The sequence below is a fragment of the Ochotona princeps genome, chromosome 24 (assembly GCF_030435755.1).
Source record: "Ochotona princeps isolate mOchPri1 chromosome 24, mOchPri1.hap1, whole genome shotgun sequence".
In the NCBI taxonomy this organism is placed as follows: Eukaryota; Metazoa; Chordata; class Mammalia; order Lagomorpha; family Ochotonidae; genus Ochotona; species Ochotona princeps.
Window position 1 is genome coordinate 33,864,629 of NC_080855.1, and position 27,773 is coordinate 33,892,401.

At 39.8% G+C, this 27,773-nt stretch overlaps 1 protein-coding gene across 1 annotated transcript in view; it reads left to right on the top strand.

Moving 5' to 3' along the window:
• Positions 1-27,304, top strand: part of LOC131483159 (cytochrome P450 3A6-like) — a 40,048-nt gene extending 12,744 nt beyond the window's left edge. The window contains exons 3-13 of the mRNA XM_058680492.1: positions 886-938; positions 5,724-5,823; positions 9,462-9,575; positions 9,917-10,005; positions 11,924-12,072; positions 16,764-16,891; positions 17,109-17,175; positions 18,481-18,641; positions 22,308-22,534; positions 25,439-25,601; positions 27,215-27,304. Of these exons, the coding sequence (XP_058536475.1) occupies positions 886-938; positions 5,724-5,823; positions 9,462-9,575; positions 9,917-10,005; positions 11,924-12,072; positions 16,764-16,891; positions 17,109-17,175; positions 18,481-18,641; positions 22,308-22,534; positions 25,439-25,601; positions 27,215-27,304 (1,341 nt within the window). The remainder of the gene's footprint in view (positions 1-885; positions 939-5,723; positions 5,824-9,461; positions 9,576-9,916; positions 10,006-11,923; positions 12,073-16,763; positions 16,892-17,108; positions 17,176-18,480; positions 18,642-22,307; positions 22,535-25,438; positions 25,602-27,214) is intronic.
• The last annotated feature ends 469 nt before the right edge of the window (positions 27,305-27,773 follow it).

Genomic DNA, 27,773 nt, shown 5'->3' on the forward strand with positions numbered 1-27,773 from the left:
CATATGGGCACTAGTTCTAATATCGGTGGCCCTGCTTCCCTTCAACTCCCTGCTTGTGGCCTGCAAAAGCAGTAGAAGATGGTGCAAATCTTTGGGACCCTGCACCCTTGCAGGAGACCCAGAAGAGGCTCCTGGCTCCTGGCTTCACACTGGCTTAGCTTAGGCCAATGTGATCACTTGGGGAGTCAATCATTGGATGGAAGTTCTTCCTCTGTGTATATATGATTTTGTAATAAGAACAAATATATCTTTAAAAAATAGTATGCTGGGTTCTGTGTGTAAAGGTGATATTTGCTCCTCTTGCCCATACTGTGATCCAAAACTGGAAGGTGAGTTCACATGCATTCTTTCACCAATGCATTTTCTTACTCAAAAAACATACCCAAGAGTGACCTACATTTTTGACAACAAAAGAGATTAACTGATGTCTTTAGCTTCTTAATTCTGTCAGAAGTCTAGAAATTTCATGAGATCTAGAGAAGTGAGTGGATGGATCCCTGCGAACCTCATAGCTTTCCTCAAGTCTCAGTTTCCTCAAGTGCTTATGGAGGAAAATAATTGCTGGCTTAGGAGATTTATGGAGACCACAAAGGCCCAGGAAAATTCTTCACAGTGACAAGGGTTGTGTCATATCCGTAGACAAGGTTAAGCCACCGGGTTTCCACAATATTTAGGGAAACTCAAGATTGCCTTTGAATTCTGCACTTCAAATGTCTTCTCTCTTTTTCTCCCAGGTACCTGCAAATTTTGAGATTCTGAATAATTAAAGTATAATAGTATTAAGCTAGTTGTAATTGCATTTTGTTCAGTTTACTTCAAATGTATCGATATCAAGTTTACTCTGTTTACAATAATAATCACATATCATTTCATTTACCTTCACAGGGTGTGTGGGATTTAGACATGAAATGTTTTAAAAAATATGGACATATGTGGGGGTGAGTATTTGGAAAGCTTCCTCATTCTGGTGAGGTACTCACTGTATAAGGGACAACCTTAGCTCAGAGCCTTTTGACATAAGCTTATCCAGGGTAAAGTTGTAAAGGCTTGTTCTACCAAAGACTGCATATACCCCAGGTGTCAGTGTCTGAATTTGGTGTAAATGTTGTAGGTCATCAACGTTTTCAGCTGTTGTTGACCAAGGGACCCCAATCTGAACAGGGCATGGTTGTTTTATATTTTGGTTGCTTTTGGATCAATAATTGAGTATAATACATTTTTCCAGGACATTCTAATATGCGATTGTGTCCACGTGATAGCATATCTTCTGTCTGTTGATTCCTTTTATTTATTTTTTTGAAGGTTATTTTATTTTTGTTATTATATTTTGGACAATCTTGACATAGTTAATTATGGTAAAAAGGTTCAAGGGCTACAGGGAAGTTGGTAAGACTATTATTTCCATATTGTTTCCTTCATATATCTGAGGTAAAGGGGGTTATTGAGGGAGAGGCCCCACCCAGTTTCCCACCAACCCCAAGTCCTGGTTGCGGGGCATGCTGTGAGATACTTGCTTAAGTGGTTTTGATAGTTCACTAGTCATGAATCGCTGCCAGTCTTGCCACGCCAAGCACTATGAGGTCGTTGAAGAATCTACTGGTTGACACAGTCCAACATAGAGACTCTGTTTGCCCAGTATTTCGCTGCAAACATATAGCTGAGGTGGTTGATTGACTTGTTCTTTCTTCTTTCTTTTCTTGGTTAGGGTTCTGAGTCTGCCATTTCAATTGGGGAGATCTCCAAAGAAACTTTGTCTGAGGTGTTCCCAGACCAGATTCTTGTTTGTTCTAGCAAGCACAGGGCCCGGCACAGTCCATCACCACCAATCAGCTGGTGGTTGCAGTTGTTGGTTTGGGACTGTTTTCAGTCCCGACTTGCACTGGAACCAATGCTGCAGTCCAGCCTGGTTCTGCCCAGCACATGCTCGGCCCTCACACAGACCAGTGGGAGCTGCAGCCTAGTTGGAGAGACCCACAATAACCCCCTTCAGGCCCACCCCCTACCCTGGTTTGCCAGTATGTGCAGCAGACTAGTCCTGTCCGTCCCACATCCCATTTGGCTCTCGTACATGTCAATGGATATTGAAGCTTAGTTCCATCTAACCAACTCAACTATCCAGCCCTCACAGATGTTGTTGAGTGCCTCTCTGCCTAGCCACCTCAGCCCCTGTCCTATTTTTCATGCCCTCCCATGGGAGTAGTGACCCAAGAGGGGGAACCCACTATTTCCCTCCCCATTCTCTCTCAGTCCCAGTTTATGCACTCTTTGGTTGGTTCTGTGATTTGATTTGACAGAATTAGTCCCCAGTGCCAGCTTCTGCCAGCTGATGCTGCAGCTAAGCCCAAACAACCCTCACCCACTATAATTTATGCTTGCACCAGCAGGAATAATCAGCCCAGCCTGGCTTTCCCCTGATCTAGTCCACATGCAGCGCACAGGTGTTGTAGCCTTGCTTAGTCTGGTCTGTCCCCATCCCAGCCCACATTCTCCAGTGGGAGTAGCTGTCTGGTGCGGGAACCAGCCCCTTAATACCCTTGCTGGCTCTGCCCCCTCCCTTCCTGGTTCTCACATGTGCTGGTTGGGTTCTGCAGTCACATCCAGTACAGGCAACCTCACCCTAGCATTCCATATTGTGCACTGGTTTTTGTCGCGACCAAACCTAGCTCGACCCACACTCTGTTCTGGTGTTCAGATTTGCCAGTGGATGACATGAACTGATTCAGCCTGGTCTGCCCCCGACCCATGCCAAGTGTATGCCTGTGGGAAACTTTTCATTCTTAGGGTGGGGGGCGGCCTGAAACTTCTGCAGGGTGGCAGCGGCAGGAGGCGCCCCTTGGAGGTGGAATTCGGCCAGGGACCCAGGCCAAAGCCACGGCCCTGAGGTGGTGGGCGGGTCCTTGGCTTTGGGCGAGCTCTGAGGTTTTTATGATATGGAATAGCTGCTTGGGGACACCCATGAATAGGGCCAGCTTTAGTGTAGGTGAGACAGGATTCCTGGTGCTATCCAGGAACAGGGGCATGAAACTTTAGGGCAACAGTCATAGTTCCCATTGGCACTAGTGTGGACTGGGACTGGATGCACCAGGCCAGGCCAGACCCCAACACAGTCTGGTGTCCTGGAGGACCAGGGTAGATGTGGGAAAGACTAGGCTAGGTCTTAACACCTACTGAGCCATTTGTGAGCCGTATGTGGGTATGGACGAGCCATGGCTGGGCTGAAACATCCAACAGCATGAACCAAAATGGGTTGAAAGTCAGCCAAAAAAAAGCCACTGTTCCTGATAGGACAGGAGGTAAACTGAGTAGTGCTGGCTCATGGACCCCCTGGTTTGTGCAAAATCTGGCACTGAGAGGGGTTCTGATGGAGGAGCCTGGGCAACTCTTCTGGCAGGTCACAGTCCCTACAGGTAAGCGCAAGAAGCATGATAGAAACAGCCCAGAATAGGCCATGGAAAGTTTCCCACAGGCATGTTGATTGCTTTTAACAAAGTATCTAAATTCTGTTACCTAAAAATCATATTTAAAATGTGATTTTGAAAGAATGATTATTGGTCAAGCTGGCATGTGGTATAGATGGTTATTTCTCCACCTATTAGTCATGGCATTTTATATGAACTCCAGTGTGTGTCCAGCTGCTGCACTTCCGATCTGACGCTCTGCTGACTGCTTGGGAGAGCAGTGGAGACTGACTCAAAAACTGGGCCCCTGACCTACATGGGAAACTAGAAAGAATCTCCTGTTCACATATTTGCTTCAGTTCAATTCTGGCATTTATGGCCAATTGGGGAGTGAATCAGAAGATTGAAAATCTTCCTTTTTGCATCATTCCTTCTCTCTGTGGAATATACCTTCAAAAAAATGAATGAGTGAATTGAATTCTTTAGAAAAGAGAGAATAACTGATAGGTACAAGTAAATATGTTGTATATATACATCATATCTATGCAATATATATGCCTATATGTATGTATTAGTCTCTGCAAGTGTATGGGTTTTTTTTTTTTGGTTTTCAAAAATTTAAACCAATAGCTTTAGCAAAGATAAGTATACAAAGTTCTTTGCTTTTTTCCCCCTGAACCTATGTGCAAATGGGAGAAGACTTTGCCTCTTCCTATTTTTTTTTAATTTCAGATCTTGTCTCATCAAACTCTTAGAGCTGGTCCAGGAGCTTCTGAGGTGACATGGCCTACAAAAGTGTTCTAAGAACATGCAGCACTGGACCTCTTTTCACTCAATCCTAAATTCCCCTTGCAGGATTTAGTATTTGTCAGTCTTAAATGATTCACTTGCCTTTGTGTTTTAATTGCATAATACCATTTTTTAAAAATTGCGAGACATACAGAAAGAAGAGCATCTCTGCCATTAGTTGTTTCATGCCACCAATGCCAAAGAATGCTAGGGGTGGTAGGTGGGGGGAGCCAGGAGCATAATCCAGATCTCCCATGAGGGTGACAGGAAGCAACCACCTATGTGATCACCTTCTGTACCTCAGGATCTTCTTTGACATAATATGGAGTCTGGGGTTGGATCTTCAATTTGCACTCAGCCAATGCAGTATAGGATGTGGTGACTGACTGCCATCGTCACTAGTAAGAAAATGCTCACTCCCTTATTTGATTTCATGCTGTTGTAAATTTTCTATTTTTCTTCCTGTTCTTCATCTTGTTTTATGAATTTCATGTAAAGGTATGTATGGTAGCTGTGTAAGAGAGACTATCATATCCAGACATGAAGACACAATGTAGTATGCATCTCAAGTTCAAAATCACAAATGGACTCACAATGAAAGTGTTACATATACCATAACAACAGGATGCTGGACTCTCTGCTACTATGTATACATATAATATCAGGATACTTAAATAGCAGAATGTTGGACTTCTGACTGTTTATGAAGGACTTCACCATAGTAATATAGTGGAAGGGTAATCTAAGCATTTATAGAACTGTATCATAAAATAACAAAATGGGAAATTGAAAAAATAATGAAATACATAGTATTACAAAAGGGTTTGTTGAAATTGTGTATGATGAACAAACTATGCATAAGTTGAAACTTTACCTCAAATTCAGCTTATCTTTTACTTAGTGAAATTTGAAATTCTCTTATCTTTTAAATTCTTTGAACCTAGATCTAAGAAATGCCCTAAAATTCTTTCAAAATATTTATTGATTATGTTTTCATAATCATAATGGCAAAGAGAAACAGAGAAAGAGATATTTTCCCTTTGGGTTTTGAGTCCCTGTGTGGCCAAATAGCTTGTATGAGACCAAGGAAAGCAGGAGTCAGGAGGCTTATTCAATCTTCAACATGGATGTCAGGATCAGAAACACATGGGCCATCTTCTGCTGCTTTCCCAGGCTGCTACTTGTGAGCTGATTTTAATGTTGAGCAGCCTTTCCGGTGATGATTTTCAATTGCTATGCCACCATGGCAGCAATCTAGTATTATTTCTATATGTGTGATTTTCATGATGAGCTGTTTAGTTTCTAAATTTATTTTACTTTTCTTGAGTGATCTTGCCTTTATGAAGACAAGTGTCTTCTGTGGTTGGAATCTCACTGTACATCCTACTCTAACTTGAACCAAAAAAGGATGTTGCTGTGTGTTATACAAAAGAGTATGAGAAACATGACATCAGGATCCAAGTGTGGTTCCTGGGCTTGGTTGTGGCTATTGCATTAGGCTTGCTGTGTTTAATCATTTCTGTTTTCTCATAATAGATTGTATGATGGTCGACTGCCTGTGCTGGTCATCACTGATCCAGACATGCTGAAAGCTGTGCTGCTGGAAGAATGTTACTCCAGCTTCACAAACCGACGGGTAGGCATGCTTATTATTCAAGTTTAAGTATTAATTGTTAAGCTTTTATTCTTAAATATTATATAGTACCAAAATTATCAGGGAAGTTTCATGTGTGTTTCATTTTGTTTTTCATTTCATTTTGTAATTAGTGTATTTCTCCAGGGGCAAGTAGAAAACAAACATTATTCAGATCAGATTTCATGTTTCACTTCTCTCTCTCTCTCTCTTTCTCTCTCTCTCTCTCTCTCTCTGTGTGTGTGTGTGTGTATGTGTGTGTGTATATGTAGCTAGCCACATGGAGCAGATATGTAGATTTGTGTAACTAGCAGCACAAACAAGATGAGAATTCTTTCATTACAGAGATTCCCTCTTACTATTTTGTTGGAGCCACAACATGCATCTCATCCATTACTTTTAATAGATTCCTTATAGGAATTTTTACTTTTTTACTTAGATTTTGCCTAATGTTCATTTTATTTTTTTCAAAGTTGAAAGAAAAAATATTTATTTAAATTTTTAATTTTTAAAACTGTTTTTTGGATAAAGTTTAGTTGGCACTGGAGTCTCTCTTCCCTTTCCTCCAAGTTCTCTCCCCTCTCCTCTTTTATCCTCTCCAGTCTCACAATGTGTGTCTTCCATGAATTTTCCCAAGTCCATTATGGTGCCACTGGAGTGTCTCCCAATCATGTAGGAGACAATGTCCCTCTTCTCACTATTGCTTGTACTGCCCATAAATAACAAAGATCTAGTTCTGTTGTTCTTCATTAGGGCCCTGGTATACAAGAATTAACTCACAAAAAAATGATTGACAGTCTCATGCATGCCTTTTGTTCATTGTGCTTTTGATATCAAATCTAAAAATTATTTGCCTAGCACTTCTGTTTTTTTCCAATTTTATGGCTATGTTTTATGCATATAATCTATTTTGACCTAATATTTATGTCAGGTTTGAGGTTTAGAGTAGTGTTAATTTTGGACTATGTGCTACCCAATTGTTTCAACACTCCTTCACTCACTTCCTCAAATTGCTTTATCACCTTTGAAAATCAGTTAGTAGTGATTGTGTGGGTCTAGGTTTCATCATCTGTTCTGTTGTACTGATCACTCTGTCTAATCCTCCAATAATGCCATAGTGTCTTGGTAATGGTAGCTCTATAATAACCCTTAACATGTGAAGTGAATTCTCCCATTTTATTTTTCAGAACTGGCTTAGCTGTTCTTGGTCTCTCGTCATTCCATACAAAGTTAGGATAGTTCATTTTTATCTACAACAAACCACAGATGAACTGTGTTAGAGTCTGTGTCCTTAGAGCTGTGAGTCTGTCAGTCTATGACCATAGCATGCCTCTCCATTGTGTTAGGTTAGGTTTCTTGGATTCCTTTCATTAACATATTGCTATCAGTATATATGTATATATATATACATATCTACCTATCATCTCTCTCTATATATATCAGCATCTATATCTATATCTGTATCTGTTAAACTTTCTACTTAAATTGTTTATGTTTATCAGAAGTGACTGCAATTGTATTTGTATGATGTCTTCATAAGCTTTTACATGTAGGTGATTTCTGTGTATTGGTTTTGTGTTCTGCCTGATGGGAATGGGAAATATTGAGTTTCCCCATTACATTGTGTACTGACTGAAAGTCTTTTCTTCTGTTCTTTTTATATAACAGCATGTTTTTTTTCTTAATTAAGTTGAAGAAATTTGCTGTATTTCTGTATTTAGGTTTTTTTAGGCACAAGTATTGGAAATGTTCATTTTAAAACAAAGTATAGTTTTACAAGTTGGAAAATGTTTCCTAGAATTTTGAATTGCTAGGCCAGTCTGAGGATGGTCGATATAATTGTCCTTTTCCTTTTCTCTTTGTGGTGTGAGACAAATGGACTTCCATGCAATCTCATATTTCTTCAGAATAGCAAATAAGTTTATTTTTTTAAAGATTTTATTTATTTTGTAATTGAAGGGCAGACTTTACAGAGAAAGAAGGTGAGACAGAGAGGGAAGTCTCTCATTTACTGGTTCTCTATAAATGGCTGCAATGGCCAGAGTAAATTTAATCAAAGCTCAGATCCAGGAGTTTCTTCTGGGTCTCCCATGTAAGTGCAGGTACAAGATGACTTCACCATTCACTGCTGTGTCTCTAGGATATATGCAGGAAGCTGGATCAGAATGCTGATCTAGCATGTAAGAGTTGATATAGGATGTCAGAACTGCAATGAGTGAAGGTTAGCATGCAGTGCCAAATACTGGCCTCACAATAGGTTTGCAGTCTCAGAGGTATTATCTACCTTAAAAAGTGATCATAAAAACTAGGTTTTTGGTTGCAAATAATACATTTTTTTATTTTACTGTATGTTATTTTAATAAAAGTAGAATTAACTGATCAGGTAGTGAACATGTTTACATGTTAACATGTTTAGACTTTAATTTTGTAAAGGATTTTTCATTTAAATATGCCAGAAGCCTGTTACTGAAAAAGATGATGGCAGGAGAGAAAGAATGAAACATAAAGTAAAAGAGAGCAAGAGTGAGACAGAGCATGAGTGTCCATCCATTGGTTCACTCCCAGATTGCTGCAATGGCCAGAGTTTGGCCCATTTGAAGGTCAGAGCCAGGAGCTTCTTCTTGGTTTTCCACATGGATGCAGGAACCAGAACACTTTGGTCATTCTCCTTTGCCTTCCTCTGCCATTAACAGGCATCTGGATTATAAATAGCACAGTAGGTGCAGTTATGGGGTCCCACTGATACTGTTCCTTGTATTTTCTTGTATTTTTCTTTATGCCAGGGCTTATGAGTTTTTCTCTTTCAGTGTTTCATTCAATAAAAAAAAAAATAAGTTGTTGTGAAGTATAGATGCGCCACTCTGTATCAAATGCTGAATCTTATTACGACACAGTGTTATGGTGCCTGCCATTCAACATCCTTCTCTATTTCCTCTTGCAGTGCTTCAAAGCCTCCTTTTTGTTCAGAATGTGTTATAAAAATTCTACACATGAGAGAAACGTTTGGTGTTTGCTTTTCTGTGTAATGTTTATTTGTTTTAATATAATAAGCTTCCATTCCATCCATTGTGCTGTGAATAACAGGATTTCAGTGTTTAGTTCTTTGTTTGATACTATGATTTCATGGTTTGGTGGGGGAATAAATATCTCAAAGCAGAATATCTAAACCTAAATGAAATGTATTTTTACTTTGTAAGGAAAGTTCTCTTCTTTTATCAGTTGTTGTTCATGTGCATGTTTTTGTGTATAGAGAGTAGGGCAGAGTGGAAAACAAAATTGTTTCAAAGAAACATACAGGCTCTTTTGGCCATCTGGATGTCCACCAGCAATTCATTTCTGTTGTGCTCTATATTAGAGGATGTTTCTGTTTCTGTTTAGTCTCCTGGAATGACAGATTCTCTGATATATGGCAAATTGATTTTTATAGGAAAACGGAAAATAAATGCCTCAGACCACATTACATCTACTCTCTTATGAGGCTAGGCATTTAGAATAATATTTATGAGCACATAATGTTAGCATACCAACTGGTAGACTTCTACTAAGTAGTTTGAAATGCTTGATGTGTGTGTAATAAACATTTATAACAGTGATGATCTTCAGAACTTATGCTGGGCAAAATGTCTTTATTTGAATTTTAGCCTTTTGGACCAATGGGATTTATGAAAAGCTCCGTCACCAATTCTAAGGATGAAGAATGGAAGAGAATAAGAACACTGTTGTCTCCAACCTTCACTAGTGGAAAAATCAAGGAGGTAATAAATTAGTATATGTTAATTACAAACTTAACTGAGTCTGGAAAAAAAATGGAAAGACAATCCTAGTCCATTTGAAGCGGAAAGTTTATTGGCACCAATGTTCCTTAAACTGATCTTTCCTCTTTATAATCTAGAAGAGAATTGTATTCATTAAAAATGTTGATGAGCTACCTCTGCTTTGATAATTCAATCCTTTTGACTTAAATATTTACTTTTAATTGTGGATGAAGTGGTGTATATAGAGTCATTTTGTCACTCCTGCTTCATTAGAAAACTATTTCCTATGTGACCTGGATCTCTGCATCTCACTGTGGCTGGTGTTGTGTGTGTGTACTTAGATGCTACCCATCATTGCCCATTATGGAGATGTGTTGGTGAAAAACTTGAGTCAGGAAGCAGAGAAAGGCAAGCCTGTCAATTTGAACAAGTAAGTAAGAATGTATTTGTGGGGTTCTGGGCTCTTTCAGTACATGGCATGGAGTTGAAATTTTCCTTCGGGAATCCCTAGAGTGAACATACGAAAGAGTGTATGTTGTGTTACAACTCCAGTGATTCCACCAGAAAGGATCACACACAACATAAAGGAAGTTGGGGACAGACTGGGTTTTCTTGGAATAGAGCACATAATATTTACCAGCTTGGCTGTCACTTTGGTTATTTGAGAGACAAAATTCATGTGTAGAAAGAAGGAATATGATTCTGTGGAAGTTTTTTGTTTGTTTTTGTTTTGTTTTGTTGTGTTTTGTTTAAGATGGTATGGAATTGGGATTGCGAACTAAGGGAAGAATTTGGTACAAATCGGGAAGCAGGGTCTATGCCAGGAGAGTCCCAGTGTGTGTATGTTTGTGTGTGGGAAGAACCAAAATGCCTTCATGGAATTGCTGATTATATTAGAAAAATGCTAAATACTGAAGTATATCTTTTACTTCAAATTTCTTGAATGTGTGGAGAGAGAAGGCCCAGAAAAGCCTTTGGGGATGGCAACAAAATAATTTGTTAGCTAAACTTGAATATTTATTTATATTATGTATATTCATTTGGTGTGACAAAAGAACTAGAACGAGATATATTCTGTGTCCTGATCCTAAATATCTGCAACAACTAAGGATTATCCAAGCTTAAGCCAAGAGCTAGGGATTCAATCTAGTCTCACCTGGGGGTGGAATGACGCAAGTGCCTGATTTGTTACATGGTATCTCCAAGAATGTGCATTCGCTGGAATTTATTAGTGGATCTGCTATTTGGACAGAGGACTAACATATGAAATACAGCATCAAAATTAGCATCATTTGAAATTTTTGAAAATTTTGCTCTCCCAGTCAGAATGTACTAACTTTGAATTATTCAGGAGTCTGCTTTGTAAACTATGAATTCCTGGAGAAGCAGATAGCATTTCACACAGTTATGAATTCTTCTTGTTAATAAGTTTAATGTAGAGTTATTATATTTAACCACAGTCATCCTTGGATATACCTTTTAAAGGGAATTCTACCCTCAGGGCCACCTCAGATTCTGGAGATGGAAAAGAGGGTGTATTTTAGAGCTTTGTCAATGAATGAAGGGAAGGATTGATTATTCTGTAATTCAGATCAGAGTGTTGATATTTAGTAATGTGTTAGGAAAAAATCATCTTTCCAGAAAGCTTCTAAGGTGAGGGAAGACCTGGATGAGCGCCATCTTCATGAGTTCCAGGGAAGAGTGAATTATTCCAGCTATCCTGCTAAAGCTTAGGTCTTACATTCAAATACAGAGTTCTGTAACCTGTGTGATTATGGTCTTTAACTCTGCTTGAGCTTAGATGCATCTCTAATTTTACTAGAGTCCCTGCTACCCAGGGCAAAGACAACTGTATCTTCCACCCTTGATATGTTTGAATGTGAATGACAGTAGTAATGATCATTCTGATGATCTAGATGGTAGTTCTATTTTTTAAAATAAAGATGTTTATCTCAATGAGACAGACAGAGAGAGAGAGAGAGGTAGAGAGGGAGCTATCTTCCATTTGCTGGTTCACCAGACTAGGTTGTTTGAACGCATGCATGTCCTGCATGTGTGATAGGGAACCAAGCTGTTAAACTACCATCTTTTGCATTCTGGGATGTGTTAGCATGAAGCTAGATCAGAAGTGTGGTCGCTGGATTTGAAACAGAATTCTGACTGGTGATATGTGCTTACTAAACCTCAGCCACTGAGCCTCAATGCCTGCCTCTAGATGTGGTCCAGGAATTGTTTGGCTCTCTGCTGTTTTGCTTGACATGTGCTTTCTCAGCACTTCCTGCTACATGTGTGGCTCAAGAATGGCAAGTAGCTGCTGGTTTTAATTGTCCTTGTATCTCTCTCCACAGAATCTTTGAGGCATACAGCATAGATGTGATCACTGCAACATCGTTTGGAGTGAACATTGATTCCCTTAGAAACCCACATGATCCTTTCTTAAAAAATCTCAGGAGGCTATTAAATCTTAATTTCTTTAGTCCTTTACATTTCTCAGTCAGTAAGTATTGCACCATTTCTTCCTCTTTTTAAAATGTCTTGAGAAGTAATGCAGAAGCAACAATGTATCCATTTTAAATGTACAGTTGTCATCACTGTTGCCAATTCTAGAATATTTTTGTCACTCCAGCAATTCTGTTCCTTCCCTCATCACTCCTTGCCCCTGTACCACCAATCTTTTATCTCCAGATAGTGACTATTTCTTAAATTGTGTTCAAATGGAATTGTGTAATACGTGTTCCCTTGTGATTGGCTTATTTCAATCATTGTTAGGTTCTCAATGATTTTCTATGTTGATGTGTGTGTGTCATAACATCATTTCTATGTAGCAGCAAGTAACATTATTCCATTATGTAACTTTTCATTTTTTTAATCAATGGATTTATTAGTTGTTGGGCATTTGAACTTTTATTGCTTTGGCTTGAAAACTGTGTTCATTCTTTAAAAATTTATGTTAAATTCATGATTTTATATCCATTTCAATCTTTTGAATGTAAGTTCAGTAGTAGAATTTGTGGCGATAATTCTATTTAGCTATTTCAGTAACTTTCAAGGATTATCTATTAAACCTGTATAATTTTGCTTTCTCACCTAGAGTATGTAAGGTTCCAACTTTTTCTCTTCCTTGCCAGTGCTTGACTCTTCCATCGTTTTCGTCATATAGCCTCTCTAGTGAATCGAATTCACAACCCATTTTTGTTTAAATGTTCATCCTCAAATTGATAATCACATTAACCAACATTTACCATTTTCATGCCTTCTCTCAATAATTGTCTACTCAATTTCCAGTGTCATAATACTTGAATTATTTTTTCTGTGTTTTTGAGTTGCAAGAAATCTTTATATTTTAGATAAATCTCCTGACAGATAAATTGGTTGTAAGATTTCTCCTGATTTTTATCTTTTACCACTCTTGACAGTTTCTGTGTAAGTGTGAATCATTTTTTGTTTATTCCAGTTTTATTAATTTCTAATTTTTATCTTATACTACAATTCCATAGACCCTTGAATTTGTTTTACCCCTCTTCAAATCCTCACTCCTCTGATTTCCCCTATATTATTGCAATAGTATGTTGATTAATAAGCAGTCATATGTCACTCATTGTGCTATTTAGACATGCCTTGATCCTGCAGGTATAGAAATGGCAAAGGGTGCAGCATCCTACTTTTTCCAGTTCTGTGGGTATCTTTTAGCTGTATAGCTAGTAGCTGGGTAAGTGCAAATGATTAACTTCTGGTGATGTAAAATTTGTGTTTCCTTTTTTTTTTTTAATTATTTATTATTTAACTTCAGTAATTACATTGTATTATGTGACACAGTTACATAGATACTTAGGTTCTCCCCACCCCTCTCCAAACCCTCCCACCATGGTGGATTCCTCCACCTTGTTGCATAACCACAGCTCAAGTTTAGTTGAGATTTCCCCATTGCAAGCGTATACCAAACATAGAGTCCAGTATCTTATTGTCCCGTCAAGTTCAACGGCTTCTTAGGTATACCCTCTCTGGCCTGAAGACAGAGCCAGCAGAGTATCATCCCAGTCAATTGAAAGCTCCAACATACCATCAGCAAAAATTTACATCATTATGGAATTAATTGACATAGTAATGAGTAACCAATATGTTAAAAGTAAATGCGGGTTCCCAGCCACCTTCTGTGACCACCTCACCTATACTTCAATTTTAGTTTATACACAACATATAACATTCAAAACATAACATGTTATACATAACATCATATCATCTTAAATTAAGGCAAACATGTGGTATTTAACCTTTTTGGATTGGCTCATTTCCCTTAGCATTATGGTTTCCAGTTTGGCCCATTTGGCCACAAAGAACTGCATTTTGTTTTTTTTAATAGCTGAGTAGTATTCCATGGAGTAGATGAACCATAGCTTTCTAATCCAATCCTCTGTTGATGGGCATTTTGGTTGTTTCCATGTTTTTGCAATTACTGATTGTGTTGCTATGAACATAGGAGTGCATGTTGGTTTCTCATAAAGCAATGAGCCCCTCACATTAGCATTTGCCAGTTGGTGTTCTACCATGGCTCAGCCTTGCTTTCCTCCTCCCGTCCTGGCCATAATGTGAACTGGTTGGTATTGTGGTTCAACTTGTCCAACCCACACTGCATTGTTGTGCTCAGATTCGCCAGAGGGTCATATGAATTGGCCCATCCTGGCTTGCCCCAGACCTGAGCCATAAACTGGCCTGGTCTTGGCTGCTTCCTGCATTGAATCTTGTGTTTACCTGCAGGGACTGTGTACCAACAGAGGAGTTCCCTAAGCTCCTCCCTCAGATACTGTTCCAGTGCCAGGTCTCTCACATACAGGTGGCTCCATGCCCAGCCAACTTAAAATATGCCCTATCCTAACAGGAACAATGGCCTTTCCTGACCTGACCTCACACATTGTTGGGTGCTTAGCCCATCAAAGCCTGGTCCACACCCAGGCATGGCTCACACATGGCTGTCTTTTATCCACCCTGGTTCTCATGAGCACCAGTGGGTTCTGAATTGTAATCTAGTCTGTCACACACCATATGTAGTCCACACCCTTGCCGAGGTACATTACAGCCATGTCCAGATCAGATTACAGCCCCCACTCTAACCTTACACTCACCAGATATGACATTATTCAGCCTGGGCATCCCCTTAACTCTGCAACCAGGCTTGTTCTCAGACACAGATGATGTGCATGGCACTCGTTGCTCTGGTCCAGCTTGGTATATACCCTCCCCTGTCTTGCGCTTTGCCTTCAGATGCCGTAGCCTAGCCTGACTTGGCTGGCCCTACTCACAACTTTTGTAGGCAGTGCTGCATCCAGGCCTTACTCAGTCTGTTCCCATCTCTGCCTCATGTAAACTGATAGGTATGATAGCCAAGCCTGGCAATACCCAAACTACTGCATAGTTTTTGCGCTTGTCATTTCGTTAAGGTTTGCTTGGCCCTGCCTGTTCCACAGCCTTTCAAAACCATTCCACACTTGTCATTGGGTGGAGCTACCATGCAAAGCATGCCCATTATCCAGACCTGAGACATGTGTTCACTAGCGAGAACTATGGCCCACCAGGGGAGTTTCCAAAGTTCCTCACCTTGTGCAATTCCAGACGTAGACCCCACACATGCCAGGTGGCATAGATCCATACCTGGCATAGCTTGCCCTTTCATCCCAGCCTTTTCATGAGCTGGTTAATGTTTTGGCCTGGTCTGCCCCATACCCTGTTTTGTGGTGCATGTACAGGTGCTGCAACTGGAACCTGCTGTGCCTGTTCCTATCCCCACTATCTATGAGTGCTGGCAGGTTTCATGGTCATGCCTAGCTCAGCCCAGCACTATCCCAAATCTTCGGCTAACCAGCAGTACTTGTGATCCCACAGGATTAGGCCCACATATCGCCCACAGAATCGACCCCTGGACCTGCTTCTCTATTGTGCTGGTGTCACGGGCCAGCCTAATGTTACCCTTCCCCTATAATGGCACTGACTGTCAGATACTGTGATCTAATCCTGCCAGGAAGTACCCTAGCCCTAGCTTTTGTGTGAGCTGGCATGTGGTGGTCAGCAGTGTTTCATGCTAACAAGCCCAACTCAGTTCTGCCATTTTGCAGTCCATCAGTCAGACCCAGACCTAGCCTCTCCCTCCATATGGTCAGCTCTCAAGTACAATGGCCTTGTTGCTGGGAGTTCCTCAGGAATCATTTCTTGCTGCAACAAACTCCCTGAGTGGTCCTGCCTTCCCTATATTTCTTTACCCCTTTCTCTAAGGAATCCACAATCATTGTGCCCATCAGTGCCTGTGTTCTGCAGCTCAACCTTTGCAAGCGTAGTGAGTGGTGGTCCAGAGCTCTACCTGCCCACCGAAGTCCCAAGCTCCTGGTACATGTGCTAGCCTATTGCTTTACCCCTTTACCCACCCATAATTCATGCCTATTGAAGTATTCCAGGCCTGTTCAGCCAGCACACCAGGGCAGCATGTTGCCCTGTGGCTCTGCCTGCCCCTATCCTCACCTCACCTGGCACCAAGAACATGAGGAATTCTCCAGGTTTGCTTGCCTGCTTAGATGTGAACTCTAAGGCCTTCATGTGCCCCACTGGTGATATGTCCTCCTCCCCCTACCAAGCCCATATCCTCAGACTCCCATCCCCATCCCCTCACCATCTCAGCAAAGGAATGTCAATTTTAAAATTCTTTAGCTCCCATTTCCTCAATGCATTCCTCAGTTTACTTCACAGTTGATAAAATTTTTTACTTCTTTTTGTGGGGGAGGCATTATAATATTCATTGTGCCTGTCTCTTCGTTTGCTCTTGGTCATTGCACTTCTGATTAGATTTCTCTTAGGTTGTTTTCTAAGTTGCATCACCATAGGTCTACAGTTCATTTTAAGGAATGTGTTCAGTACGCTGTTCTTCATTTGCAGTCACTTGTGCCATTCTATCCAGTGAGTTTCAGTCAAGGGCCCTTTCATTGCAAAAATGGAAAAAAGGCCATTGATGGTTCATTCTAGCAATGGCCTCTGTATGTGGTTGTGCAATTGCTCATTGTTTGTTCTGGAAAACCAAAGAAAATGCTGAGGGAATGCTTCCTTATTGAGAATCCTGAGGACTTTCACTGTGCTGATTCAGAGATTGTAATTTTGCCACATAAATTTTGCTTTTCATTATAATTTCTGTTTTTCTTTCTCCTGTAGCACTCTTTCCTTTCCTTACCCCAGTATGTGAAGCATTGAATATCAGTAGGTACCCCAGAGATGTTACAGATTTTTTGAAAACCTTTGTTGAAAAGATTAAAGAAGAACGTCTCAAAGATAACAAAAAGGTAAATCTGATGCTACTTGCATGAGGATGTTCTTTTTTCCCCAGGTTTTGGGGTTTCAACCATATGATCGTTTTGAGATATAGCATTAAGATGATGACTCAGGCCACTCCAGGCAGACCTCTAGACTTGAGTGTGGTCTCCTCAGAGAGCAGCCGCAGTGCTGAGCTCCTGATGGACTTCTGATATGGGGTTATCTTGTCTTTGACCTCTCTTTCAGCACCGAGTGGACTTTCTGCAACTCCTGATTAACTCCCAGAATTCCAAGGAAGTTGATTCCTACAAAGGTAACCAAGAATGCATGGGAAGCTCAGAGGGAGAAATGGCTGTGTCAGATGGTAGATTTATTTTCAGAATTCTAAAGAATTTCCATGTTGTCCTGTGTAATTGTTGCTGGAAATCTGAATTTTTCATGAGCTCCTATGTGCAGTTCATCATTGGACTACATTCTAAATGTCACAATTTTATCTGTAGCCCCTTCTTGTCCCCATAATTTAACTCACACATATGTAAGTGAAACATCCTTTAGTTTTTACACAGTAAAGTCTTATTATTTTACACTCAGTGTTTTCAAATACTTTAAGTAGAATTTAATGTATTTTCCTTAAGGACAATGCTACCGCATATTATTCAAATGGTGTACTGGTTGCACTGCGCATGTGTGACAGGGAAGCTTTGTCCTGACATCACCTAACTGAATTGGTGGTAAGGATAGTGTAATAAAGAGAGGATAGCAGTGCATGGGATAGGCTGGGATAAAGTGAACTCAAGGAAATATTTTTTTCCTGATTCTGTGTGAATAACATTCCTCTGTTGACATTGAATTTCTTCTTTATTTTTTTTTCTTTTTAAAAATGTCTATTGGAAATGCTAATCAGATTTACAGAGTAAAGGAAAGACAGAAAAGACTTGAACCACTGATTCACTCTCTAAGGACCATAATGGCAAGAGTTTAGCCAATCCTAAACCGAGAGTCAGGGGCTTTTTCATACTCTCCCTTGCCATTGCATAACCCTTACCTTTGATCCTACTCTGTTGATTTCCCAGGCTGTAAGCAGGGAGCTAGATGGGAAGTAGAAGAGCTGGAATAAGTACTGGCAGTGTGATGCTGGCAATGGGAGGTGAAGCATTAGCCAATTGAGCCAGCCTGCTGGATACTTACACGTTTTTTTCCTACAAGAATGTTGAAACTTTTGAAATCTTTTTGTTCCTTTAAGTATTTATTTATTTAAAATAAGAATTAAAGTGGGAACCAGAGAGTGAGTATTCCTCCATCACTGGTTGATTCCACACATGGCTGCCATGGCTGGGGCTGGGCAGAGATAATCCAGGAACCTGGAAATCTACTGTGCATGTTCAGGGGCACAAGTAGTGTAGCCATATATTTATTCCTTTCCGGAATCACTACCACAATGCTGAATTGGAATCAGGAACCTGGACGTGAATCCAGCAGTCAAATGCAATGCTGTCTCTGTAGGCAGTAGCTTAACTTGATGTACAATAACATCTGTTCATATATGGATTTTTTTCATCTACTATAGGGTGATTCACAATGACCTACTTTGCTTAAAATGTTTTTCTTCTCTTGTTAGCTCTGACTGATACAGAATTGGTAGCCCAGTCAATTGCTTTTCTTTTTGCTGGCTATGAGACCACTAGCAATACTCTTTCTTTCACCATGTATTTATTGGCCACTCACCCTGATATTCAGCAGAAACTGCAGCAGGAGGTTGATGCAGCTTTTCCCAATAAGGTGAGTGAATGAGTGGTACTTGGGATGGGTGCACTGTGGGGCAGGAGTAGAGTCTTGATGGAATGCCTCCAGAACACTGTTCAGGGGACTGCTTGCAAAGTATGCAGTGAAGATACTTCATTTACCAGTAAAGGAATAATCTAAAGAGAAAAACTCATGGGGAAAAAGGGATGAAGGTGCTACTCACAGAACTACAACAACTTTGTAAATCAGTGTTTGTCCTATGTGTCAGTTACAAGAATCCACAATAGCACCTAGAAGGAGTCTTTGTTACTCAAGTCTGTGGCATTAGGTCTGCTTCATTTGGCTAGATTTTGTCTTGTAGAGCTGTTGCATGAGTGAAGCTGGCCAGGGCTGTTCAGGGCTGGCCAGGGTGGCAGACTCTGTTCTGTTTCCTGCCATTCTCATCCTCCATTCACACCACCAGTGTTAAAGAAGACATGAGATGATCCAGGGTGTCTGCTGTCGATTGTGAAGGAGCCTGGAATCTAGCGTGGCATGGCTGTTTGATGGCCAGATAAACACAGCCTTAAGCTATGCATGAGGGACTGTTCTAGAAATAATATGTGGAGTGCAAGTGTTTTCTTTTCTCTGTAGAACCTCACTTGACCTGAATTTATTGTCATATATATATATATATATATATGTACCCATTATATATAATATATAATATAATACATATAATATATATATAATATATATATAATATATAATATATATATAATGGGTACCTAGTAGGACAATTAGAAAAACCACTTCTTTCTTCATTTATTTTAAGAGACAAATGCAGAGAAAGGAAAAAGAGAAGGAGGGATAGGGAGATATTTCATTTTCTTGCCACTCCTTTATGTACACAATGCCAAGTGTGACATCAGGATGAAGGCAAGAGTCAGAGTTGCTGATGGTCTCCCTTAATGGTGACCAGGACAGAAAGTCCTGGAATGTACTATGTTGCCATTTCCAGATCATTATCTGTGAGATGGATGAAAATGGAATAGATACCTCCTGACCTTCATGAGGGATGGTGTCATTGCAAGTGGTGGCTTCACCTGCTACATGCCAAGCCTGGCCCTTTCCAATATTTTATATGGGGTCAAAGCAGTTTCTAACCAGCATTTTTGAGGAGAAAATTCTGAGGCAGATTAAGGGATTCTCTGCTTTTAATATTCCATTTTGTTGGCAGTGCTGTAGCCTCTTTTTGAGAGGTGACTGTGACTTTGCATATTTTTTTAAGCACAGTGTTCTACTCTGTCTTTTTAAAAATGATTTGTCATTTTTTTAAATTGAAAATTGGATATACACAGAGGAGCAGAGACAGAGAGGAAGATCTTCAATCTAATGATTGATCCTCCAAGTGGCTGCAACAGCTAGAAAAGAGCCAGTCTGAAGCCAGGAGCCAGGAGCTTCTTTTGGGTCTCCCATGCGGGTGCAGAATCCCAAGGCCTTGGGCTGTCCTCAACTGCTGTCCCAGGCCACAAGTAGGGACCTGGAGGAGAAGTGGGGCTGCCCTATTTAGATCCAGCACCCATAGAGGACCCCGGCACATGCAAGGCGAGTTCTTTAGCCATTAGGCAACCACACCATGCCCAATGTTTATCTCTTTCATACACATGAGGCAGCATGAGTGTTGTAAGGCCATGCTCATGTTTTCTGGGCCTGGTTAGGGGTTTGTCCTCAAAATCTCCTTGTTCACAACTACTTTCCACATCTGAATGCACTGTTCATTAAACAGGATGGAGGACACATCTGGTTTTTTTTTTTGTTTTTTTATTCATTTTATTTATTTATTTATTTTTTTATTTAACTTCAGTAATTACATTGTATTATGTGACACAATTACATAGATACTTGGGTTCTCCCACCCCTCCCCAAACCCTCCCACCATGGTGGATTCCTCCACCTTGTTGCATAACCACAGCTCAAGTTCAGTTGAGATTCCCCCATTGCAAGCGTATACCAAACATAGAGTCCAGCATCTTATTGTCCAGTCAAGTTCAACGGCTTCTTAGGTATACCCTCTCTGGTCTGAAGACAGAGCCAGCAGAGTATCATCCCAGTCAATTGAAAGCTCCAACATACCATCAGCAAAAATTTACATCATTATGGAATTAATTGACATAGTAATGAGCAACCAATATGTTAAAAGTAAATGCGAGTTCCCAGTCACCTTCTGTGACCACCTCACCTATACTTCAATTTTAGTTTATACACAACATATAACATTCAAAACATAACATGTTATACATAACATCATATCATCTTAAATTAAGGCAAACATGTGGTATTTAACCTTTTTGGATTGGCTCATTTCCCTTAGCATTATGGTTTCCAGTTTGGCCCATTTGGCCACAAAGAACTGCATTTTGTTTTTTTTTAATAGCTGAGTAGTATTCCATGGAGTAGATGAACCATAGCTTTCTTATCCAATCCTCTGTTGATGGGCATTTTGGTTGCTTCCATGTTTTTGCAATTACTGATTGTGCTGCTATGAGCATAGGAGTGCATGTTGGTTTCTCATAAAACAAGTGTTCTGGATATATTCCTAGGAGTGCTATTGCTGGATCATACGGTATGTTGAATTTGAGTTGTTTGAATATTCTCCATACTGATTTCCATAGAGGCTGTACCAGCCTGCAGCCCCACCAGCAGTGGAGTAGGGTTCCCTTTTCCCCGCAACCTCGCCAACAAGTGTTGTTGGTGCTTTTATTCATGTGGGCCAGTCTTACTGGCGTTAGGTGGTACCTCATTGATGTTTTAATTTGGATTTCCCTTATTGCCAGGGAACTTGAGCATTTTTTCATATGTTTATTTGCCATTTGGGTTTGTTCCTTTGTGAAGTGTTTGCCCATTTCCCATGCCCATTTCTTGAGTGGCTTGTTTGTTTTGACATTTTGGTTGTTTTGTAGCTCTTTGTATATTCTGGAGATCAGCCCTCTATCACCTATGTCGTGTGTGAGAATCTTCTCCCATTCTGTGGGTTGCCTTTTTACTTTGTTGATTGTTTCTTTTGCTGTACAGAAGCTTCTTAGTTTGATGAGGTCCCAATTGTTTATTTTGGTCTCGATTTCTACTGCATTTGGAGTCTTTTTAGGAAGTGAGGGCCTACCCCTAAGTGTTCCAGTGTGTTTCCAACATTTTCTTCCAAAAGTTTGAAGGTTTCTGGATGTAGGTTTAGATCTGTTATCCATTTAGATCTGATCTTAGTGTATGGTGAGAGATGTGGATCTATTTTTTTGTTTCTGCAGGCTATCAACCAGTTGTCCCAACAGCATTTATTGAACAGACCTTCCCATTTGCCTGGATTGTCGTTTGTCTTTTTGTCAAAGATTATTTGGCTGTATCTGTGTGGGTTTCCTTCTGGTGTTTCTATTCTGCTCCATTGATCTTCCTCTCTATCTTTGTGCCAGTACCACGCTGTTTTGATAACCACTGCCCTATAGTATGTCCAGAGGTCTGGAACTGTGATTCCCCCTGCTAACTTCCTGTTCTTCAGGATGGTTCTAGCTATCCGTGGTTTTTTGTTCTTCCAGATGAACCTTTGGATCATTGTTTCCAGTTCCATGAAGAATGTTTTGGGCAATTTGATTGGGATTGCGTTGAATGTATATATCACATCTGTTCTAATTTCAAATCTCATTTTGTCAAAATGTGTTTCTTTCTACCCAGACACTTGTCACATCTGATGCTGTCATGCAGATGGAATATCTGGACATGGTGGTGAATGAATCATTCAGATTATACCCAGTTGGCAGCAGAATTGATAGGACATGCAAGAAAGACATTGAAATAAATGGGGTATTCATTCCCAAAGGGACAATTGTGGCAATTCCGATGTATGTCCTCCACCGGAATCCAAAGTACTGGACAGAGCCTTGTGAATTCCGCCCTGAAAGGTACAGGATCCCTGGAAAGGGGAACCTATGCTGAAACAATCTAGTGCAAGCATATGTGGTAAATCTGTGTGAAGACAAGGAACGCGTGAGAATAGAATCATTTGTGTCCATTATTTTTAGAAGCTTTTCTTATGGAAAGATAATGATTGTTTTCAAAATTGTTCAAAGTGATAACTGGAGAAAGGGTACTATTGTCATCCTTAAATCCAAAGCGTTGCTGCATCTGGTGAGCTTAAATTACACAGGAGGCTCTGAAAATGCTATGCAATTTTCTATTAGGGACTTGAGTGTGTGAATTGTGTGTTATTGTGGATCCTGGATGCTGTCTTCTACTGATATACATAGAAAGTATATACTTATAAATATTCATATAGTTTTTGCAATATTTGCATTAGCTGTAATTTATTAACTGTAGTTTATTTTAGGTGTACAGTCTTTTAAAAATTCTTTCCAACTTTCCTATGCTAATTACATTGCCTGTGAAATGTCACAGTACTTATAGAAAAGCTTTCCACCTTGAATCTGGTGGCCTCTTCCTGTAAGGCAATTGTAAAACCACAGGCTGTGCTAATGAGAAGTCCTCATTGCAGATGGACAGAAGAGTCAGTCAGGTCAGGAGAATCTGGGTACCCTGATCCTGGTTCTAGTTGCTATCTTCTGGCAGCCAACAAACTTACTTAACAGTGAGCGAATCCTTCTTTCAGTGTGAAGTCACTGGTTCTCAAAGCTGTTTGCTACTCTTGGAAGTAGTAATATAGGTCAGATTTTTGGATATTGTACACTTTGGAAATGGTTGATCAGCTACCATTGTTGTTTTGGTAAGGAAAATGAAGAAATTTGTAGAACACTGGCTGGCAAGTCAGAAGTCTTGGGATGCAGACATTTTTATTACATACAGATGGACTTTCTGTTGACAGAAATTTTATTCTGGGCATGTTGTCCCTACTGATGGCACAGAATGCTCATGTGGTAACTACAAGTCAAGTAAATTAGTGTTCACATAACCCTTTGTTTTCAAAGCCATGAATTCTTTGTATCCTGAGGCCAGGATTTCTACTTTCTGTAGCTTCGTTCATGTTCGGTGATAAGTACATAGGGTTCTCTTCGATTACTTTAGTCACCAACCTTTAAGTGTCAGTGCTTGGGCCAAACAATGAGAACATTGGATGTTATCAATGTTGAAGCTGGAGAATGTTTGAAATATTCCCATATGTAACAGAGAAATACAAGTCTATGGGGGCACTTCTACTGCATCTGCATGGGCCTAATACTTGTACAAATACCCAGCACCTATGTCAGCTCTCTCATACACTACTTTGCTCTGATGATATGCTATTGCGACTAAAATATTTACTGCCCTCCCTCTGTTGATAAGATATTGTGAGCAAAGCAACCAATAGTGCCCCAGTGCATTGGCATAGCAGCTGCAGTTTTTGCCTTGCACACACCGGGATTTCATGTGAGTGCTGGTTAGTGTCTGGAAGCCCTGTTTCCTATCTCACTCCTTGCTAATGTCCGGGGAGGCAATCAAGGATGGACCAGGGTGTTATGAACCTGCACTCATGTGGAAGACTTAGAGGAGACTTCTGGTACCTGTCTTTGAATTGGCTCAGCTACATCAATCGTGGCCACTTTGGGAGTGAAAGAGCAGATGGGGATCTTCCTCTCTGTCACTCCTCCTATATGTATATCTGACTTCCCAATAAAAATGATAGGTTAATCTTTAAAAAGAAAAAAAAACTAGAAATCTAAGAATATTGTACAAAACTGTAGCTCTATTTTAAAATCAAAGAACAATATCCCATGGTCATTTTTCCCAATATAAACATTATCTTCTCAATACCATGAACTATCCAGGAATTGTATGAATAAATGATGGCTTTATATTCAAATAATTTTTTTTAAAGATTTATTATTTTTATTACAAAGTCAGATATACAGAGAGGAGGAGAGACAGAGGAGGAAGATCTTCCGTCCGATGATTCACTCCACAAGTGAGCCGCAACGGGCCGGTGCGTGCCGATCTGAAGCCGGGAACCAGGAACCTCTTCCAGGTCTCCAATGTAGGTGCAGTGTCCCAATGCATTGGATCGTCCTCAACTGCTTTCCCAGGCCACAAGCAGGGAGCTGGATGGGAAGCATGGCTGCCGGGATTAGAACCAGCGCCCATATGGGATCCCGGGGCATTCAAGGCAAGGACTTTAGCTGCTAGGCCACGCCGCCAGGCCATATATTCAAATAATTTATGACCTGATTGAAGAGATACATATCACTGATGTTATTGAAGTATGATAGCATCAAATGTCATGTCAGTATCTCACTTAAACAATTATGGCAAGAGAGAAGGAGTATGCTGGTGGGGAGTAATGTCAAGGAGTATTTGATGGAGAATTTGGAAAGAGAATAAGACTATGGATAAGGAGTGTAGTGAAAGAAAGGTGAAAGAGAATGAGGAGGAAGACAGGTGGGAAGGAGGTTGGAGAAGAGAGAAAATAGGGGTAGTTTAGTTTAGATACTAAGAGGCATCATCTTCCTTAGTTAACATATGTCCATATGGTTGTCAGTTGAAGCAGGAACCCGCTTTCCCTTCCACCATTCTTACTTCTCATATGTGTTCCAAAATGTGATCTCATCACCACTTTCAATGTAATTTTAAAGTGCAAAGGTAAATGTCTTTTTAAATAGCACTCACATTATCTCACCAACAAGACAGAAAAGTCCTGTGTGGTGAGGGTAATTGCTAACTGGAACAGCTCTCGAATATAGAACTCTTAAAGCTCAATAACAGTAAGATTTGAATGGCCAAGCCATAATCATTTCAAAGGTCCAATTGATAACTCCAACTAAGTGATTCTTGTGGTTCTACACATCACTAACGTGTGCTCATTTCTGTTGTGGAATCAGGTTCAATAAGAAAAACAAGGACAAAATCAATCCTTACACATACCTTCCCTTTGGAGCTGGTCCTCGAATTTGCATTGGCATGAGGTTTGCTCTCATAAATGTAAAACTTGCTCTTGTCAGATTAATACAGAACTTCTCCTTCAAGCCTTGTGAGGAAACTCAGGTTAGTGTACTTCATGTAATGAGAATGCTTTTCTGGCATTTTTTTTTTTTTAAAACTGAACACTGTTGTGTTCGAATAGAATATTTTGTCATTACATCATTAGGTTTGGTTCTGCTTTTCCTACATCCCTGAATGCTGCCCTAAATCTATACTCTTGAGTGTCACTTTTGTCCTTGAATAAATCTTCAATAATGTGTTTTAGGGGGCTCATCCCACTGATAGCATGCAAAAAACATGCTTTAAGAATGATTTGACTTTGATTTGGAATTTATTTGAAACAATATTACCAAGAGATCTGTGTATTTCTCCAATGCATGTGTATAAATGGAATTTCAAATTTAAATATGATCACTTGTTATGTTCATAGTAAACAATGATCTTCTGCCTTCATGTCCATTAATGTGAGAATTTATAGAACAGAATCAGTGAGAATCAATAGCTCATTATATTTGATCATCAGCATCACATGTGTCAGGTTTGTTTCAGAACTTCAATGTGACGATCAAGATAGATGAGAACTAATCTGTGACTTTGCCTATGCCTTAGGAGGCAAATTAATTGTTATATTTTGATGTTCTGAAGTACATACTTTCGTAACCCTCAGGTGAATATTAGCATTTTTACAATTACTTTTGATTTGGTGTTTTTAATTCCTCTCCCAGGATGTTTCAGTTTATAGCCTTCTTGATTCTATCTTCAAATGCAAACTGTTAATGCCATGAAAATGCAGTAACAGAGGTTTGAACTGCCATCTGATTGTGTGGAATGGCTGCTAACAATCCCAGTTCCAGTGGTTGTCAGGAGCTGTCCAGGGTTCATCTTTTTCCATCTTTCTCTGGATTTGGTCCTGTGTTGAGCTATTGCAGAGTGTCATTACAGAGTATGGGCACATTGATTCCTGCCAGGGAAGGCCCTAAGGAACTTATGTCTAGAGTTTAAGTTGCATTTAATATTCATCTCCTTGACCTCAGTATGTTTTCTGCAGAGGAACCTAGGAGGGTAGAATTGGTCACCAACTGAAATCCAGTGTGTAAGATTATAAGTGTGTGAAGAAATGGAATCATCACTTGGAAAAGCAGGTCTCTGCCACACGTGCTATGGGATACCTCCTCCTTGGCAGGCTTCCAGTCATCTTCATACTGCTCTTCCTCATGTCTGTGAGGAGTTGATGCACCTTGTCTTTACTGAGACGAGACCTACTGCATGCTTTCCCACACTAATTGACTGGATCCCTGATAATGGAGCTAAGAGGATTCATGAAAGCTCTTCAGAACTTCAGAATTCCTGCATTTACAATTCATAGTACAGTTGGAAAATAAGAGGGAATGTTAGAAACAAAAAGCACATATTTTTTTTTGAATTGCAAAATGCAATTTATTTTCCATAAGATCAGAATTATTTATTTACTTGAAATATGTTATCCACTCCAGAGTAATTTACGTTTCAACATAGACAAATTAACTTCATGAGACTTTTCTAAATGTGTTAACCATATGGTCAGGAATGATGTTAGAATTTTTCAGTATTGTTATTCTTGTAGCTTTTCTGTTTTGATTTTGTTATTGATTGTGCTTAATTTTCTCCTTCTCTGTATGATTACTTCATTGTTGCAGATGCCCCTTAAATTAACCACACAAGGATTCCTCAAGCCGGAGAAGCCCATTATTCTAAAGGTTGTCTCAAGAAATCGGACTGTACATTGAGCTTCATTATCTGTGGACTTTGTGTTTGCTCTTCATAGAAGATGCATGCAAAACACCAGAGACTTTAATGCATTTTGATAATAATGTAGGAAATAATGTTGTAACTAACCTGTAGCACACAAAGAAGCATTGCAGGGAATAGGCACATTGAGCCATCTGTGTGTGCAGAGTATTCTCTTTTGTGTAATAGAGAGGAGCTGACTAAATCAGTGCCAGATATGTAGATTCAAACTCTCTGGTTGTTCTTAATCACCTCTCTTCATCTTCTTTTAGTCCTCTCATCCCTGTTTAGCTGGATCACACAATTTATCATTCTTAGTAGTTTATCAACAATAGTAATAAAAATATTTGAATAAATGAGGTCGCCTTAGTAGTGACATTTTTATTTTTTATTGTTTGTATTTACTAGAATAAATATCCATTAAATATGCCAATCTCTTTATAAAGTTTTCTTCTAATCCATTTTTGG